Raw genomic sequence first — 17,208 nt, forward strand, 5'->3', positions numbered from 1 at the left:
TTTCTGTTGGGCATTCTTTGCACCAGGGGAAACTTCCAACAGGGATGTGGGCATTCTCTAGTGTTAGGGGCTGCAGTTGAGTGTAGCAGAGAATCTGGCCTGCACTCAAGCATCACTTTATTTGGTTATCTTATGAATAGTGCCCTACCAAATTCATGGTTCATTTTGATCAATTTTACAATTAGATGGTTTTAAAATTGGCCAGTTTCACATTTTCAGCTGTTTACGCTTAAAATTTCAAGGTGGTGTAACTGGGGGCTCCTAACCCAAAAGGTACCCAGAAGTGGGTTGACTTTCTCTCCCCCCGCCCCCTCCTTCCCCTTGAGCTGCCATGCAAGGCAAGGAAAAGTCCTGTCCCTCCCCAGTCCAGCAGGGACTCACAGCTAGGTGCCCCTGGCTGGGGTGCTCCCAGCAGCAAGGGGGAGATCAGACTTCATGGTCTGACATGTTTTCCATGGCCCTGAAATTGGTAGGGCCCCACTTATGAATTGGTGGAAATCTGAATTGAGGCATAGGAGCGAGGCTGATGTGGGGGCATGGAAGAGCATGGCGTACTACAGGACTGTCATTCTTCATTTCTACTTTCACTTCCTGGGTTCTGCTGTCCTCTGCTCACCGAAGTAGAGGAAGGCATGGGGCTAGAACTACCTCCATATTACATAGGGGGAGAAGATTAAGTAAAAATGACAAGATCTCACAAGTCCCAATTCCACATCCCCTGTCTTAATTGTGATACACGCTTCTTCCTTTTACTTAAGTGGGTAGGTAATGTATATAAGCAACAAGAGAGCATCCTATCTTGGGAAAAAACTCTGCATGTCTGAGGGGAAGTTGATGTTCCAGGTTTTGTATAATGAACAAACATTAAATGTTACTAAAAAGCAGCTAGTACTCCTTCGTTGTACAATGTCATCCACTTCAAAGATCTACTATCATGTTTCCAAAGGCAAAATTAATACCGGATTCATCAGACTTAATATTTTTATATATTAGTAAAATCCTCTAGAAATTTAAAAGCAATTACGAGGAAGGAAGCCATAATTTGCTGATTGTTATCCAATTCTTTTATCGTTTATACTGATGAACTTTTAATACTTCACTAATTGCATTTCCTCATTATTAGGCTAAATCAGTGTTTTCAGTGGGAGCTGAACACTGCAGCACAGACTCACTGTTGCATTTACTTCACTGCAGGGTGAAGAATATTGTTTTACAAACAGACCTTGTAGCTTGTTCAGACATGATTGCCTGGGACCCACATAAGGGTGTGAATGATGACTGCTCAAAGCCATATTCTGATGAACCATTTAGACCTTATTTGTGATGTACATTGGGATGTGACTGAGACCTTTAACACACACACAAATCCAACTGCTTTTTTAATCACTGGGGAAGGAGCTGCAAGAAGCATGACTAAAAATTGGACATTTGACGACCCATGTAATTCAACTAACAGCAGCATTTATGGGAATCTCTCATTGTAAGTGAAGGTTAACACCATAACATCCATTGTTTTATTGAACCCATTAAGGAAGGGTAAAAGAATTTATCTTCTCTGGGTTTTAATTGACATTTTCAAATAAAGATCTCACGGGGGGGGTTGTATCTCTTGATTTTGATGCTAGTTTGGATGTTACTTTTACAGACAATTAGATTCATTTAAAGTTTAAGTGCTACGTGCTATAAGAAGTTGAAGCAGAAGCTGTAAATTATTTCTCAGTTCAGGTGTCAAGACTTCAACCAGCCTCTCCAGCCAGAAACATGGGAAATGGTGGATTCCCCTGCAAGTGTGATCAGCCCATCATTTTTCCTTTCAGCATGAAGAAGGGGGAAACTGAAGAAGGGGGAGACCAAAGAAGGGAAGAGACCTTGGGATAGCATGCTCAGGAGAAGGGATACTGAGGGTATGGCTACACTAGCAGGGCTACAGTGCTGTAGCTAGGCTGGCATAGCCCATGGTGTAGAGGCAGCCTACGGTGACTGAAGGGGTTTTCTGTCAGTGTAGGAATGCCATCTCTCCAAGCAATGGTAGCCAAGTTGATGGAAGCATTCTTCCCTTAATCGAGTTGCATCTACACTGGAAGTTAGTTTGGAATAGCTGCATTGCTCGATGTATTTTTCACACCCCTGAGCAACATAACTATGTTGACCTGAATTTTAAGTATAGACAGGCCTGAGATATAGCAGGCTAATGCAGTAGAGGATCAAAGCCTTCCTAATCCACCCCAATGCAATCCTTGTCTCGTGTCAGAGGAATTTGGAAACAGTTCAACAGCTTAACCTTCCCTTGGTTTTTCTTTTATTCCCTAATGTCAAATATCAATAGTCATGGTGTTTTTATTCACCTGAAAAAATAAACTACTCTCTGAAACAGGGAGGGGAAAGGAAATTTTCAGCCTACACAAGGCAAGCTAAATAAAACCAAGGCACCACCGTGCTCACTTCCTTCTGCATTTCTTCTCCCATCAGATCTCCAGCCTGTAGTGATCTTTTATACTTACTGGATCTGCCCCATGCAAACTTAGGTGGACTACAAATGACCCACAGAGCCCTTATTGGACCTATTCCATAAAAAGCCACTGGCCTGCTGGATGACATTGAGCATGTAACTTCAGCTTGCCTTGCCTTTGCATCTCCATCTATAAAATCAGGATAATGATACTTACTTTACTTTGTAAAATGCTTTGAAATCTAGTGATGAAAAGAGACAGGTATTATACAGTTCCTAGAAGACAAGCTACTGTAAACTTCTTGGGAAAAGCAGTGCTGACAATTCCCATGATTTTACTATGAGTTTTGTGATATTTGTTGTGGATATGGTTAGTTGGTTGTTTAAGCAGCGGTTTCTGGGGTTATGGGATTATATGAGAATCTCAGATTTTTCTTTTCTTATTGTAAATTTCTAGCCTCCTTGTGGTTGTGGTAGAATGCTTGAAAACTTGGCCTTTTGGACCTCAGGCACAAGCAAAATAAAAAAACCCAAATTTATTATTTTTTACATTTAATGATTTTTAAGCCAATCACATAATTTTGGAGACCTAACTCATGATTTTTTCTGTTGGGGGTTGGTGATGCTGAAAAAGACATCTGAGAAGCATTTACAGTTATTTGTATAACTTTTGCTTACAAATGTAGTTCCATTTGTGTGTGTGTGTGTGTCCGTCCTCCTTACCTGTTAGCAAAAGATGGTGGTTGGCTGCAGGGCTTGATCACGTTACATCACAGTGGCATAGCTGGAATACACTGCAGGAGCAGATTTTGAAGGATGTTGGACAGGAAATAGTTCCAAGAGGGAATCCTGGGAGTTGTAGTTTTGAAAACCGGGATAAATTATACATCAGGGGAGAAGCAGGACTACAATCCCAGAAGCCTTTGAGCATTTCTGGGAAAGGCCACGACTTCTTGAAAGGCTGAGAAAAAGGAATAACAGCAACGCCAGCCGCTCCTTAGTATTTGCAAATAACGAGTCGCGTGCGTAGGAAGGGGGTACGTATGATTAGTAATGTTCTTGCTTTACAGTCATTTACCCATAATAAGGTTTTTTGCCTTTTCTGTTCACAATCGGGTGGATTTCAGTGTTTACAGCTAACGAGAAACCATGGCTGCATATCTGCAGGTGCTAGAGAAGCGGAATTGTAATGATGATCCATTTTTATTTATACTTTTATAGCATGAAATGAGAGCTTAGTTGCCTAGATTTCCTGTGAGAACTGGTCTCTTTCGTTATCACTGGGTGATCATATTCAAATATAATAAAAATGCGGTGTTGGGGGAGGGGTGAATCACCAGCCTGAAGTTGTTTTGATGATAATTATGTCCCTGATTCACATTCTAACCCACGCAGTGCTGCCATTCGTAGAGGTTGGTCGTAGGCTGTTTAACAACAGTTCCTTCATCTTTTCATTAGTCACAAGAGGCACTTGCTTTTGCTGTTTGTATACTCTGAAATATGCTCAGCTTTAGCCTGGGCTCTCCAGTATTGCTATAGTGCAAGATTCTAGGTTTCTTACTCTTGTTAACTTTCAGTTTGTAGAATCAATTGTTTTGGTAAATGAGACTGTATCTGTGATTGTTAAATATCCCCACTGTAATATATTCTAGCATTCACTGAAAGGTCTCTAGGTTAGTGAATTAGTGTGCTTGCTGTATTTTTAAGCATAACTCAATGCACTTTTTGGATCAATTACCATAATTACACTTCACACAATCTTTTGAAAATATTGTTGTAGTGTAGAATATTCCTGAAACCCACTAATTTGAGGCCTCTATCTATAAATCTGTGATCTGTGTTATATTAGGCTTCTCTAGATGTGACTTGTTTATAGGCGTTTGCAAAGTTGGGGCTGTGTAGTTGTATCTTTTCCTCTTGTAGCAATTCTGTGGCTGCATAGGCATAATTTATTCTACCCTCTAAGAACATGCAGACTTCCTGCGTGAATGAATACTGACCTAGGACTTGGGAATAGAATGGGTTATATAGTCATTAAAAATGCTAAAAATACATTGAATTTTTTATTTTTATTTTAAACGTTCACCCAGCTTGAGAGCTTACCAAATAATGTACTGATTGATGCTTTCTTCACTAAATAAGCACTGAATGAATAATTTTATCCATTGCTTAATCAGCTCTACTCTTTAAAATATGAGCTAAGAGAGAATCTCTATTATATGTAGTGGTATTAAGGCTTATAGCTTCTGTGTGTCAGATATAAGGGTTGCCTTTGATCCCACACTTAAGCAGATCTAACATTCCATCTACTAGGATGCAGTACTACACATACACTCTAGCTAATACATTTCACATTTCTCTTCCACACAATTTAAAACTAGTTCTTAAGCAGCTAGGGTGCATAGCTGTTCAGGTCCAACAATTGCGCCCCATTGTTGCACACAGGTGCTGCCTAGCCTGCATATTGACTAGTGAGGCTAGAACTCAAGATCTTCAACTCCAGGAAGAGAAGTCTCTACCATTTAGGGTAAAGCAGAATGTTCTGTAACTGTTAGTAGTATTGTACCCACTTGTGCCCACAGGCTAAGTCTATAATGAAGTAAGGGACTGTTGTGTGTTTGACATAGTTCATCCACTGACAAAGAGAATCATGTACACCTGGTCCGGCCCCCACCCAGTGCCCCGGCCAGAGTGGGGCCGAGCCACTGGTGTGGCTCACAAGCCGTAGTTTGCCCACCTCTGTTCTAAGCACTGATCAGCAAAGCTCTTCTGAGAACCAAGAAATTGGGGGAGCAGGGCACTGAGGATGGGGGTAAGGAAAGTCCATGAGAGGATCTTCCTTTTCCATTGTGGTCTGTGGAATGAAAAAGTTGGAGAACCTCTAGTGTTGAAGACAGCAGTAGCATCTACATACTAGCCAATACATTCTACCTGCTCTCCTAAAAAAATCAGTTCTTCCTCTTCACACCTAGTTTATGCCCTTTCACCCAGAGAAATTCCATGGTTTGGAAGAGGGAGAAATCCCCACAAGTATGACAAAGTTGTGTGTCTTTAAGATTTCTATTGTCCTCAGTGACTAAATTCAAAATTGGTAATCAAAAGCTGAAATAACAACTTGAAATGTATGTATCACTAGGAATGTAGATTCAGGGATCTGAATATCTCCATGACAAGAGTCTGGAAACTTCCCCAGCAACACAAGTCTCTTCTGCTGAGGTACCCTGACGTCAGGAGGGGGATTAAATATCCTTGGCACACAGAAGGGGCAGAGGCATAGGTGGTCCTGTAGGGAAAAACTCTAGGACTGGGGAAAGCTTAGACTGAATGTCATGTTCCGTTGATTTATTTAAGTTAACAATAAAGGCAACATGGCTTGCATTCTAAGCCGTGTGTTGGGGAAGGTTTGGCTCTTCCCTGCTTGCAGCCATTTCAGAATTTCTGTTTTAATGCTGCAACTGGAATTACATAAAAGAAAACATGCAATTGACATTTTCCTCATAATGTTCTCTTTCCTAGATTCAAGAGCACACCTTTTCTGCTCCCAAGAGTTGCCGTGGTTTCTCCTTTATTTGAATATACCTTTTGGTGAGTGTGTATTGTCGGTCCTTATGCAAGCAGTTCACCTCTGAGCAATATTAGCAATTGAAGCCACATCCTGCCTAACAATATTTGCTACATAGGGCAAATTGCCACTGTCTGTGTGATTAGAGTTAACTGCCTGACTCCACAAAGTGGAGAAGAGAAGTGAAACCTTTAATAACCAGAGAAACAAGAATGCTATTTCCTTATCTCAGGCCTGGTCCACACTACAGCGTTAAATCGATTTAACGCTGTACCCGTCCACACTACAAGGCACTTTAAATCGATTTTAAGGGCTCTTAAAATTGATTTCTGTACTCCTCCCCAACGAGAGGAGTAACCCTAAAATCGATATTACTATATCAATTTAGGGTTAGTGTGGACGGAAATCGAAGTTATTGATCTCATTCTTTTACTGAGCTACCCAGAGTGCACCGTTCCGGAAATCGATGGTAGCCTAGGACCATGGACGCACACCACCGAATTAATGTGCCCTAGTGTGGACGCGTAAAATCGATTTTATAAAACCGGTTTTAATAATTTTGATTTTATGCTGTAGTGTAGATGTGGCCTCAGAGTGGTTTGACCTTCCCTCCATGAAGAGGGAAAAGATTCAATGTCTACACAATATGTGCACTCCTTTCCCTGCTATTATTTGCATAATGAAGTGCATACATATATATGTATGTGATTCATAGATTCATAGACTCTAGGACTGGAAGGGACCTCGAGAGGTCATCGAGTCCAGTCCCCTGCCCTCATGGCAGGACCAAATACTGTCTAAACCATCCCTGATAGACATTTATCTAACCTACTCTTAAATATCTCCAGAGATGGAGATTCCACAACCTCCCTAGGCAATTTATTCCAGTGTTTAACTACCCTGACAGTTAGGAACTTTTTTCCTAATGTCCAACCTAAATCTCCCTTGCTGCAGTTTAAGCCCATTGCTTCTTGTTCTATCATTAGAGGCAAAGGTGAACAAGTTTTCTCCCTCCTCCTGATGACACCCTTTTAGATACCTGAAAACTGCTATCATGTCCCCTCTCAGTCTTCTCTTTTCTCGATTTCTGTGCCTATTCTAAACACAAGACCATATTTCTTCCCATTTCACTTTCCTATTATTGGAAAGCAAGAACGGGCTGTGAGTAATTCAGTTGAGGAAAGCTTGGGTAGGTCACTCTGTGACAGTAAATTCCATAAGAGTTGTCACTAGTATTTGTCCTGCCTGAATATTTGAACATGTGAAGAATAAAATCATTTTTATTCTAGATTTTTTTTTTCCTGCGTTAAGGCTTTTGAATAAGTTGTGGAGCGTTCGTGAGAAGTTGCAGATTGAGATTCCTGGAGACCTCTCCCTAACTGCAGAACTGAAGCATGTGACAGATGCTAGTAATGTTGCACATTGTATTGCTGATAGATGCTCAGATACTGTTGTGAGGAATGCAGAATAAGACTCTGAACAAGAGAGTGGCAAGTTTCAGCTTCTGCACACAGTACAAGAGGAACCACTCATAGAGATGGAGAGGACGGTTGACACTCGGTGTCCATTCAGTAAAGAGAACTTGTATAGCTCCATGGAACCCAAAGCTCATATTTAGCAGTGCACAGCAACACTAGAACTTAGAATAGGAAGGTGGGAGGGAAAGTACTTTATTCAGTTGAAATCACAAGAAGCTAAAGTGTAGTTACCTAAATTGAAAAATTGGTCAGCATATTTTAGCTAACAACCTTGCACATGTGGTGGGGAAGTCTAAATTACAACAAATGGTCAGGTCCTCAGTTTTAGTGAGTGAGTCAGTTTTACATCTCATCCAAAAGACTGGTCAGTCTTTGTCTTTTCTGCTGCGGTGGACAATGAGGATACTGCTCAGTGCTCTCTGTTCTCTGGGATTTGGAGAGCCTCAGACTCCACTATGTGTCAAACTAGGCAGTGCTAGGACCAGCCCAGGCAAAGCTGCTCCGTGTGTTAATCTCTAAGGGCCTGTCTCAGCTCCCACTGAAGTCAATAGAAGTTTTCCATTGATTTCAGTGGGAGCTGGATCAACTCCTATGTAGGGAAGGTTTTACAATGAGGATTAGGCAGGGAGGCCTGAAGGATATTTCAGTGGATGGCCGTGGGGTAATTGGGAGTTTACAAGTACTTCTCTCTCTACACCACTCCCATGATGACATGGGCAGCCAGTTAGTCACTTATCTCTGATGCCATAATATCCCACGTTTCTGAACCTATTCCCTGTCTAGCCCCTCCTTCAGCTGCCAAACTCCCCTGTTCCCTTTTTCCATCACCTGCAATAACAATAGGAAAGGTGTTTTGTCACCCGTGACATCTGTCTAGTCTAGCTGATGGCTTTTCCTAGAGTCCATCCCCATAGCATGTAGCATCCATCACCATAGTATCTGAATGCTGGTTTACAGGCAAAATAGGTCCTTATAGAACTTTTACTGTCTGTGTGTGGTGTCGTCATGGCCACAACAGATTTGGAAATAACTATTGTGCCGTTGTTTCCTTTAACGTCATCATTAGCATATGAATAGAAACATGGATGTATATAAGAGGTGGTTTACTACAGAAGGTGTATTCTCTGTAATGTCCACAAGTAGCTGCAATTTATGCTAAAGTAGCATATGAAGCACGTATCCTTCAAAGAGGTTGTTAGCTGTTTCTGAAAACATTTCTCAGGAATCTTGATACCATTTGTCTATTCCTAATTCTCGCACACCAGGAAGATAATTTTGAAATTATATTTTAACATCATCTGCTTCATCTTATAGCACTTGTATCCTGTTTACCATCTGCATTTCCACTCATCTCAAGCGCTGACAGCCTAGCAAATCCTCTCTCTTCATTTAAACATACTGGATTGGCTGAAGTGATGGTTTATGAATCTGGAGAGGAGAGAAGGAACACTGTACTGTGCTGGATTGTATGGCTATACCATTCCCTCACAATGTCAGCTCTTCTTTGCAATTAGAAAAATATAGAAAAATATACCCAGCTATCCAAATAAATCCTACAAAGTCTTTGTTTCTCCTTGGTGAGCTCACAATAGGACCAGATATCCGCGCTCTCCCTTTGTTCCTTGTCTCTAACTTCCTTTGGATTTGGATATGCACTTATCAAATACAAATATTTAAAGTGCACACAGAAAGCATGTAATCACCGTGTAAAACTATGATATAAAATGAGTCTAAAAGAAACCCAGCCCAAATATACAACCATACACTCGCATGATATTCTTATAGATAAACTAGGAAAGTACAATTTAGATGGGACTACTATAAGGTGGGTGCATAACTGGCTGGATAACCGTACTCAGAGAGTAGTTATTAATGGCTCCCAATCCTGCTGGAAAGGTATAACAAGTGGGGTTCCGCAGGGGTCTGTTTTGGGACCAGCTCTGTTCAATATCTTTATCAACGATTTAGATGTTGGCATAGAAAGTACGCTTATTAAGTTTGCGGACGATACCAAACTGGGAGGGATTGCAACTGCTTTGGAGGACAGGGTCAAAATTCAAAACGATCTGGACAAATTGGAGAAATGGTCTGAGGTAAACAGGATGAAGTTCAATAAAGATAAATGCAAAGTGCTCCACTTAGGAAGGAACAATCAGTTTCACACATACAGAATGGGAAGAGACTGTCTAGGAAGGTGTATGGCAGAAAGAGATCTAGGGGTCATAGTGGACCACAAGCTTAATATGAGTCAACAGTGTGATACTGTTGCAAAAAAAGCAAATGTGATTCTGGGTTGCATTAACAGGTGTGTTGTAAACAAGACACGAGAAGTCATTCTTCCGCTTTACTCTGCGCTGGTTAGGCCTCAACTGGAGTATTGTGTCCAGTTCTGGGCACCGCATTTCAAGAAAGATGTAGAGAAACTGGAGAGGGTCCAGAGAAGAGCAGCGAGAATGATTAAAGGTCTTGAGAACATGACCTATGAAGGAAGGCTGAAGGAATTGGGTTTGTTTAGTTTGGAAAAGAAAAGACTGAGAGGGGACATGATAGCAGTTTTCAGGTATCTGAAAGGGTGTCATAAGGAGGAGGGAGAAAACTTGTTCACCTTAGCCTCCAATGATAGAACAAGAAGCAATGGGCTTAAACTGCAGCAAGGGAGATTTAGGTTGGACATTAGGAAAAAGTTCCTAACTGTCAGGGTAGTTAAACACTGGAATAGATTGCCTAAGGAAGTTGTGGAATCTCCATCTCTGGAGATATTTAAGAGTAGGTTAGATAAATGTCTATTAGGGATGGTCTAGACAGTATTTGGTCCTGCCATGAGGGCAGGGACTGGACTCGATGACCTCTCGAGGTCCCTTCCAGTCCTAGAGTCTATGAGTCTATGAGTAAAGCAAGTCTGGAGCAAGACAAATCCAATAACCACCAGGAAAATGGTACCACAAAATGTCAATTCTCTCTGAACTGAACTCCCACCTCACAGGGTCCTAGAGCCTTGGCACCAGACTGAGCCCAGAAGTCTACACGGCAGTGAAACGGCCCCATAGCCCACGCCTGAGTCAGCAGGCACAGGATAGCCACGTGTGTCTAAGCTGCTCTAAGGTAGATACAGTTGGGTAGAAAGGAATAGCTGGTGTGCAAAAAAAAAAAAAAACACCAGAGGAGGCACTCAAAAAACAGTAATAGGCCAGCCAATATAAATAGATCTTGTAGTATGGTCCAAAGGCAGCCAAAGACAGACTAGAGACTGATGTCCTCTGTCCATGTGTCCATGCTGGCCCAACCCTAACTGGAACTGGCCACAGAGTCACTGGCATAACTACATCTACCAGTATTCTATGGAAAAACTAGATACCTGTATGTTTCCCTTGGATCCTCAGGTATTTGAGGCTGCTGAGAGGTGACCTGACCTCTCTGTCCTCATGTTTTCTTTCCCTGCTTCCCAAGGCCCTTAACTGCTTTTATAGCTTCTGTTATTGCAAAGAGATCTGTGAAAAAAGTGGGTTAGCAGTTGACCTCTGAAAGTGATAAATCTTGAGTTTGTTCTCATCTCTTCTGGCAGGGAGTTCCATAGCCAGTGGCCCCACCGCTGATAATGCCCTCCCACCAGGGGACTTGTCTTATCACAGCTGCCTGACAGATATGCCCTTCTCGAGCTTGTGTCTGTTTTTCCATTAGTGTCTAAGCCGCAAGGCACAATTTTAGCTTTAATACGAGATCAAATATTACCTCCCAAATTTAGAAGCTTAAATTTATCTATTATTTCTTGGCCTTTCATATGTACTGATGTGGCTCGAAACATTTAGATTGAGACGTATGTTAAGTAAACTGTGGTACAGAGAAAGGGGCACCTTTGGGCTGTTTTACTCATGGGGTAGTCCCATTAACTCCCATCAGAGTGCTCCTCTGAGGAAGATGAGAAGGGTGTGGCCTACCCTCAGCTAGATGTGTAGTGTATAAATGGTGCCTTTGTGGTAAGTGAGGATATGTCTACACAACAACTAGACACCCATGGCTGGCCTGTGCCAGCTGATTCAGGCGTGCGGGGCTCGTGCTGCGGGGCTGTTTCAGTGCTGTGTAGACTTCTGGGCTCAGTCTGGAGCCCAGGCTCTAGGCCCTTGTGTGCTTGGAGATCAGGGGTGGCCAACCTGTGGCTCCAGAGCCACATGTGGCTCTTCAGAAATTAATATGCGGCTCCTTGTATAGGCGCCTACTTTCCAGTATGCTGGGGGGTGCTGACTGCTCAACCCCTGGCTCTGCCACAAGCCCTGTCCCCACTCCACCCCTTTCCACACCCTCCCCTGAGCCTGCTGTACCCTCGCTCCTCCCCCTCCTGCAGCCATGGAACAGCTGATTGGGAGAGAGGGGAGGCGCTGATAGGTGGGGCTGTTAATCGTTTGTTCTTAATGCTTGACAGTTACTGACAGTAATTTATCCAAGGCTGAATCTCTATTGCTTTGCACTTTGTGTCAATGCTTAAGCCTGTGCAAAGTATGTGTAAAAAGCTACTGAATCCAAATGGCAGTGTTTTACACTCACTTCACACTCATTTTACACTAGTGTAAACGATTCCACATGGTGCATGGCTGTGGAGAAGAAGGTCCTGAGGTTTGCTCTTCTGCTATGTTAAAACATTCCTTTTAAGACTCTTCCCTTCTGCACCGATCTCTTTTCATCACAGGGAGTGTTTTCTGTGGGCCAACATGGGCTGCCAGGATGTTCATGCAGCGACAGTACTGGCCTTCCTCAGTGGAACAGCCTCGGTAGCAGGACTTTTTGCTGCAGTTTTACTTCCGAACTGGAGACTGATGAGGCTGCACACATTCAACAAAAATGAAAAGAATTTGACAGTTTACACTGGACTCTGGATTAAGTGTGCACGCTTTGATGGAACCAGAGACTGTGTGATATATGACACAGAGTGGTACACGGCAGTCGATCAGCTGGATTTACGGGTTCTCCAATTTGCGCTCCCCTGTAGTATGCTAACTGCTGTCTCTGCTCTGCTGCTGTGTTTGATTGGCATGTGTAACACAGCCTTTGTGTCAAGTGTACCAAACATCAAACTTGCTAAATGTCTTGTAAATAGTCCAGGCTGCCACCTTGTGGCTGGTCTGTTGTTTCTACTTGCATGTGCCATTTGTCTCACACCATCAATCTGGGTAATTTTTTATAACAACTACCTGAACAAAAAATATGAGCCAGTTTTTACCTTTGATATTTCAGTGTACATTACCATTGCCAGTGCAGGAGGCCTGTTTTTCACTTCAGTTCTGTTATTTCTGTGGTATTGTGCATGCAAAACCTTACCATCCCCATTCTGGCAGCCTCTCTATTCCCATGCCTCGAGCATGCACAGCTATGCCTCCCAGCCCTATTCTGCACGATCTCGTCTCTCTGCCATTGAAATTGACATTCCTGTTGTAACACACACGTCTTAAAGAAAACAAAATGTTTCAAAAGCCAAATGTTTATCCTGGCTCAAACCCTGGAAATTGAAGGCCTGATTCTCTGCTGCTTTGCCCCATGTTTAATCATTTACACCTGTGCAAAGTGGATGTAATATATTCCCAAATCAGACTGTACAAGGTTGAAGACCATAGAGAATTAGGTCCATAATATTTTTAAGTCTGTTACTTTTTAATGTATTTCTGACCAATCTCTTCTTTGAATTTACTCCTAGAAAATATTGACTGCTGCTAATGCTGTTAATAGCTAATAATATACTATTAATCAAAAATAACTTTTACAGAGACCTTCTGGCACATCCACTCCTCCTCCTGCTTATTCATACCAAAGGTGTTTTGAACTTCTTTACTGAGTTGATGAGCTATTCCTAGGTCCCGATCCTGTAATAAGAACCATATAGGTAGACCCATTCCACCATGCATTTCCCTACTAAAGACAATGGGGCTTTTTGTGGGGTGCGGTTCCCATTGCAGGATGGCACACTGAAGAATATGATCTGCCAGTTGGAGCAGGAGGATGAGTAGGAAATGGGCTAAAAAGCCTTGCATGTATTTTGGGATGTGATCTCTGAAAACAGTATTGGACAAACTAATTAAGTCTTGTTACAATGTTCTTTGTTTTCCACTGGGCATAAACAAAACCCTTCTGTTTGTGAACTTCAAATGCAGCATTAGTGTCAAATTACCCTTTAATCTCAAAGTAAAAATCAGAGATTTTAAAAAAACCAACCCAACTAATAGTTCTCAGTCCTATTGCAATTTCCCCTAGGCTAAATCTCAGAGGTTGGGATTTTCCCCCTGCTCTTCTTCAGTGCATTTTCATTCCATTCAGTGGATTTTGATAAATTATGAATCTCATCAGATTTTTCCATTTTATGATTTATTTAAAAATACCACTTATAATTCAAACATTTTGGTTTAAAACTTGAATATTGTATTTTAAGGGGCGTCGTCATCAAGTAGTACAAGCCTAAACTGAAAACTCCTGTAGCATTATTCTGTTCTGGAGCAGAATGTCCTCCAGATTTCAAATGTATTGCATAAACCTTGAACAGTTTTACAAACTATTGAACACTATTTGCTGTATTATAAACAGGCTATCAACATGCCTCTCTGGGAAGCAGATTGTAACCACATGGGGAAAGATTCATCATTCTGGATGTCTTATGTATATATTAATGAAAACAAGCTTTTATATTTTCAAAGGTGATATTAATGGGAAGTTGTTGGATTTTTTTAAGCGGTGGTTGTCAGGCTTTTCAGGCTATATCTTATTTATTTACAGATAAGGATTTCACCTTTCCAACCCTTGGCTTCAATATCTCTCCCTATTCAATTGTTTTTTAGACCCAAGTTGCTTTCTAGGCTCCCTTTGAAGAGAAGTTTCCATCCCTCTAAAATGAGGTCCCTAGTAATCTGTAAGCTTCAAAAGTAGACACATAAGCTAAGATTTTTCAAAGTTTAAGTGATTATAACCCCCTAATTTGAGACACATTAAAGGGCTCTGATTTTTCATAAAGTGCTAGTGCACACCCTCTGAAAAATCAAGGTTTCTTAGGTTGGGCATTGAAAATTACTGGTCACATCTGAAAATGTTGGCCTTATGCTGAAGTGTGATATTCTCAGTACAGACATTTGACTCACTATGTTTCTGATATGTTCAAATCTTTTTGTGTTTGAAATGTGGTTCCAGTCTGAAAAGTGACTTTGTGTTAGTGGTACTGTGGAGTTTGTGTATTTGTGTCTCGTTAACTCTATAGTAAATTTGCTCCATTTGCAATTTAAAAATGGAAGAAAAATTGTTTCTAGTTCCTTGCCTTGTAAACATAACCTGGGATCTAAGAGTCAAGCTGGGATCTTTCCTTCTCAAAATAAAAATTCCACAGGACAACTGATGCCCTCCCAGGATCTTTTTTTCTGTTGTTAGTGTGTTAAGAAGGAATGCCCCAACCTTGTTTAGACCCCAGACTAAGTTTGAAGAGCAGGGAGTTAGAAAAGATATGGTTTTACTTTCAACCAGAGCACATTCTATATGCCCTCATAATACACATGAACTCTGTGGGGCCATTCCTATACAGTTATTTTTCAGAATGGAGTATGCTTTATGGTCATTTTCATTGTCCTGCTACAGATAATTGTAATATTTGTTTCTGCTGTGCATGTTGCTGCCTGTTTAGTCTGGGTCACTAAAGCAAAGGAAAAACTGGCTGGAGGCTCACCCCCAGGCCTTATTCTGAATGATTTGAGTTTGCCATTAAACATTCCTGAGCCATGACCAGTGTCTCTTCTGCCTCTAGAGCCTGAACCTGGTACCGAGCGCTCTGGAGCGATGCTCAGTGCCTGCAACTCCCATTGACTTGACAAGGAGTTGAAGGTGCCCAGCTTCTCTACATGCTCAGCACCTTATAAGATTCTGGGCTCTTATCCTGTAAAGAGGATTTTCAATTGAAAGCAAATGCATATGGTGTTGTGTTCCATATAGTTATCTTTTTAAATTGGTGGAGTTTCTGTTTTTTTGGCAGCTGTTTTGCATTTTGACTTTGATTTTCTGCACTAAAGGCCTTATTAGCATAAATTGCTGTTAAGCTGATAAAACCTTGCTCTGAAAATTGTACCTTTGTAAAACTCTGAGATGGGCCTGAGCTGTGATGCTTGTGGATCCCAAAGTTTCTGGGTTTCAATTCAGGCTATCTCTGTTGAAGATATTATGTTGCATTGTATATAGTTCATAAATGCACTGCTCGGTTATCTACTAAGGAGTGTTAATATGAGTTGCAAAATATGTCCCAGGTGGAAATGATTTTGAGTGCTGTGCTGTATCTCTCTTTTGTTTATGAAAATCTTGTATTTTTCCAAGTAGAATTCCAGTCTGACTTTCAGTAATGTTTAATTATGGTAGGGGTTCTTTTTATGTAAAACATAACATATGTATTTTTTATAAAATGTGTTTACATACAGATGTGGTTTATTTTTAGATTTTTTATATAGAAAAAAATTTAAATTGCACCATACACGTTAAAATACAAAACCTATTTACATGATCTTCCATTGGTCATTGACTTTGTCAGAAAATCTTTGAACTTCTTTAATTGACTTTAATGTATTACATCTAAATGCATTCTCAGAGCCACTCATTTTGTAATTCTCTCCAAAAAAAATTCTGCCAGTTTTAATCTTTTATAAATTCCTTCTGCCTATTGTTGGCTCTGTCACCATCCAAAAGTTTGATATTTATTAATATTTCCCCATGATTTTAAACAGAAAATTAGACTAAAAGAAATAATAGGCAGGAGACAACTGACTTGGGATACCAGGAACATTTCCTCATTGGAATGGTCTCAGTAGCACAGGGGTTCTCAAATGGGTTGGGACCCCTGAGGGGGTCGTGAGGTTATTACCTGGCGGGGGTCGCAAGCTGTCAACCTCCACCCCAAACCCTGCTTTGCCTCCAGCGTTTATAATGGTGTTAAATACATCACAAAGTATTTTTAATTTAGAAAGTGGGCTCGCACTCAGAGGCTTGCTGTGTGAAAGGGGTCACCAGTAAAAAAGGTTTGAGAGTCTCACTGCAGTAGCAGGACTTTTTGCCACAGCTTTACTTGAGATAAATGTGACTGTACACAATCATGATGCTTTCTGGAGTTGCTTGTTCTAATTGATTCACAGGGATCAGTTTAAGAAAAAAGATTATCAGTCGTCAGATTAATTCCTCACCTTTCCGTCCTGCCTGGAGGTTGTGGGGGGATGTCACCAGCTCTACCTGACCTTTTCTTTCTGGCGGTAGCTCCCCATCTTCTAGCAGCTATCTCTGATTTTTCACAGCTTCCAGTGTGAGCAGGGCCAATTGTTGAGCCTGTGGCATCTCGCTTGTGGCCCAGGACCCATTGTGGTTCCTGGAAACTGGAATTAACGGCTGGTGCTGCAAATTGAGCAGGAGATAGCAAGCTTGGGCACCCAGAGTTTCTGGGCTTGCTGTTATTCCTAGCCTGCCAGTTAGGCTGGTAGCTGCAATTGAGCAGCTAGCTGGGCTTGTAGCTACTCTTACATCAATTACTGTTAGGCCATCGGTTTTGTAATTCCTTCTGGCACATTAGTCCCAGTTACCTGACAACCAAGATGGCCCCTGCAGTATAACAAGACACCATAGTAACCTTTTGCGCTAAGGAGATGTGGGATTCTGGAGGACCAATAATCCTTTGAAGCATAATCTGCTTATCACGTCCTGCAAGACAAGTCTGCTAAGGACTATGA

The 17,208-nt window shown here is 41.5% G+C and overlaps 1 protein-coding gene across 4 annotated transcripts; it reads left to right on the top strand.

Moving 5' to 3' along the window:
- Positions 1-1,252: 1,252 nt before the first annotated feature.
- CLDN12 (claudin 12) lies at positions 1,253-15,914 on the top strand. Of its 4 annotated transcripts, none has more exons than XM_030550518.1 (3): positions 1,253-1,480; positions 5,966-6,034; positions 12,171-15,914. In XM_030550518.1, the coding sequence occupies exons 1-3, from the start codon at positions 1,272-1,274 to the stop codon at positions 12,928-12,930; spliced, it is 1,038 nt and encodes a 345-aa protein (XP_030406378.1). In that variant the 5' UTR covers positions 1,253-1,271; the 3' UTR covers positions 12,931-15,914. The 4 variants fall into 4 exon arrangements, 2 of the variants coding, with proteins under 2 accessions (XP_030406378.1, XP_030406379.1); XR_003998789.1 differs by lacking the exons at positions 1,253-1,480; positions 12,171-15,914 and adding exons at positions 3,363-3,486; positions 12,050-12,164; XR_003998790.1 differs by lacking the exons at positions 1,253-1,480; positions 12,171-15,914 and adding exons at positions 3,363-3,486; positions 8,804-9,323.
- The last annotated feature ends 1,294 nt before the right edge of the window (positions 15,915-17,208 follow it).

Source organism: Gopherus evgoodei, chromosome 2 (assembly GCF_007399415.2).
Source record: "Gopherus evgoodei ecotype Sinaloan lineage chromosome 2, rGopEvg1_v1.p, whole genome shotgun sequence".
Classification (NCBI taxonomy): Eukaryota; Metazoa; Chordata; order Testudines; family Testudinidae; genus Gopherus; species Gopherus evgoodei.

Bases quoted from the DNA above. Each gene is read 5' to 3' on its own strand.
- CLDN12 (XM_030550518.1), top strand. From the start codon at position 1,272: ATGATGACTGCTCAAAGCCATATTCTGATGAACCATTTAGACCTTATT. The intron at 1,481-5,965 runs GTAAGTGAAGGT...TCTCTTTCCTAG, and splicing joins ATTTATGGGAATCTCTCATT to ATTCAAGAGCACACCTTTTC. The intron at 6,035-12,170 runs GTGAGTGTGTAT...TTTTCATCACAG, and splicing joins TTATTTGAATATACCTTTTG to GGAGTGTTTTCTGTGGGCCA.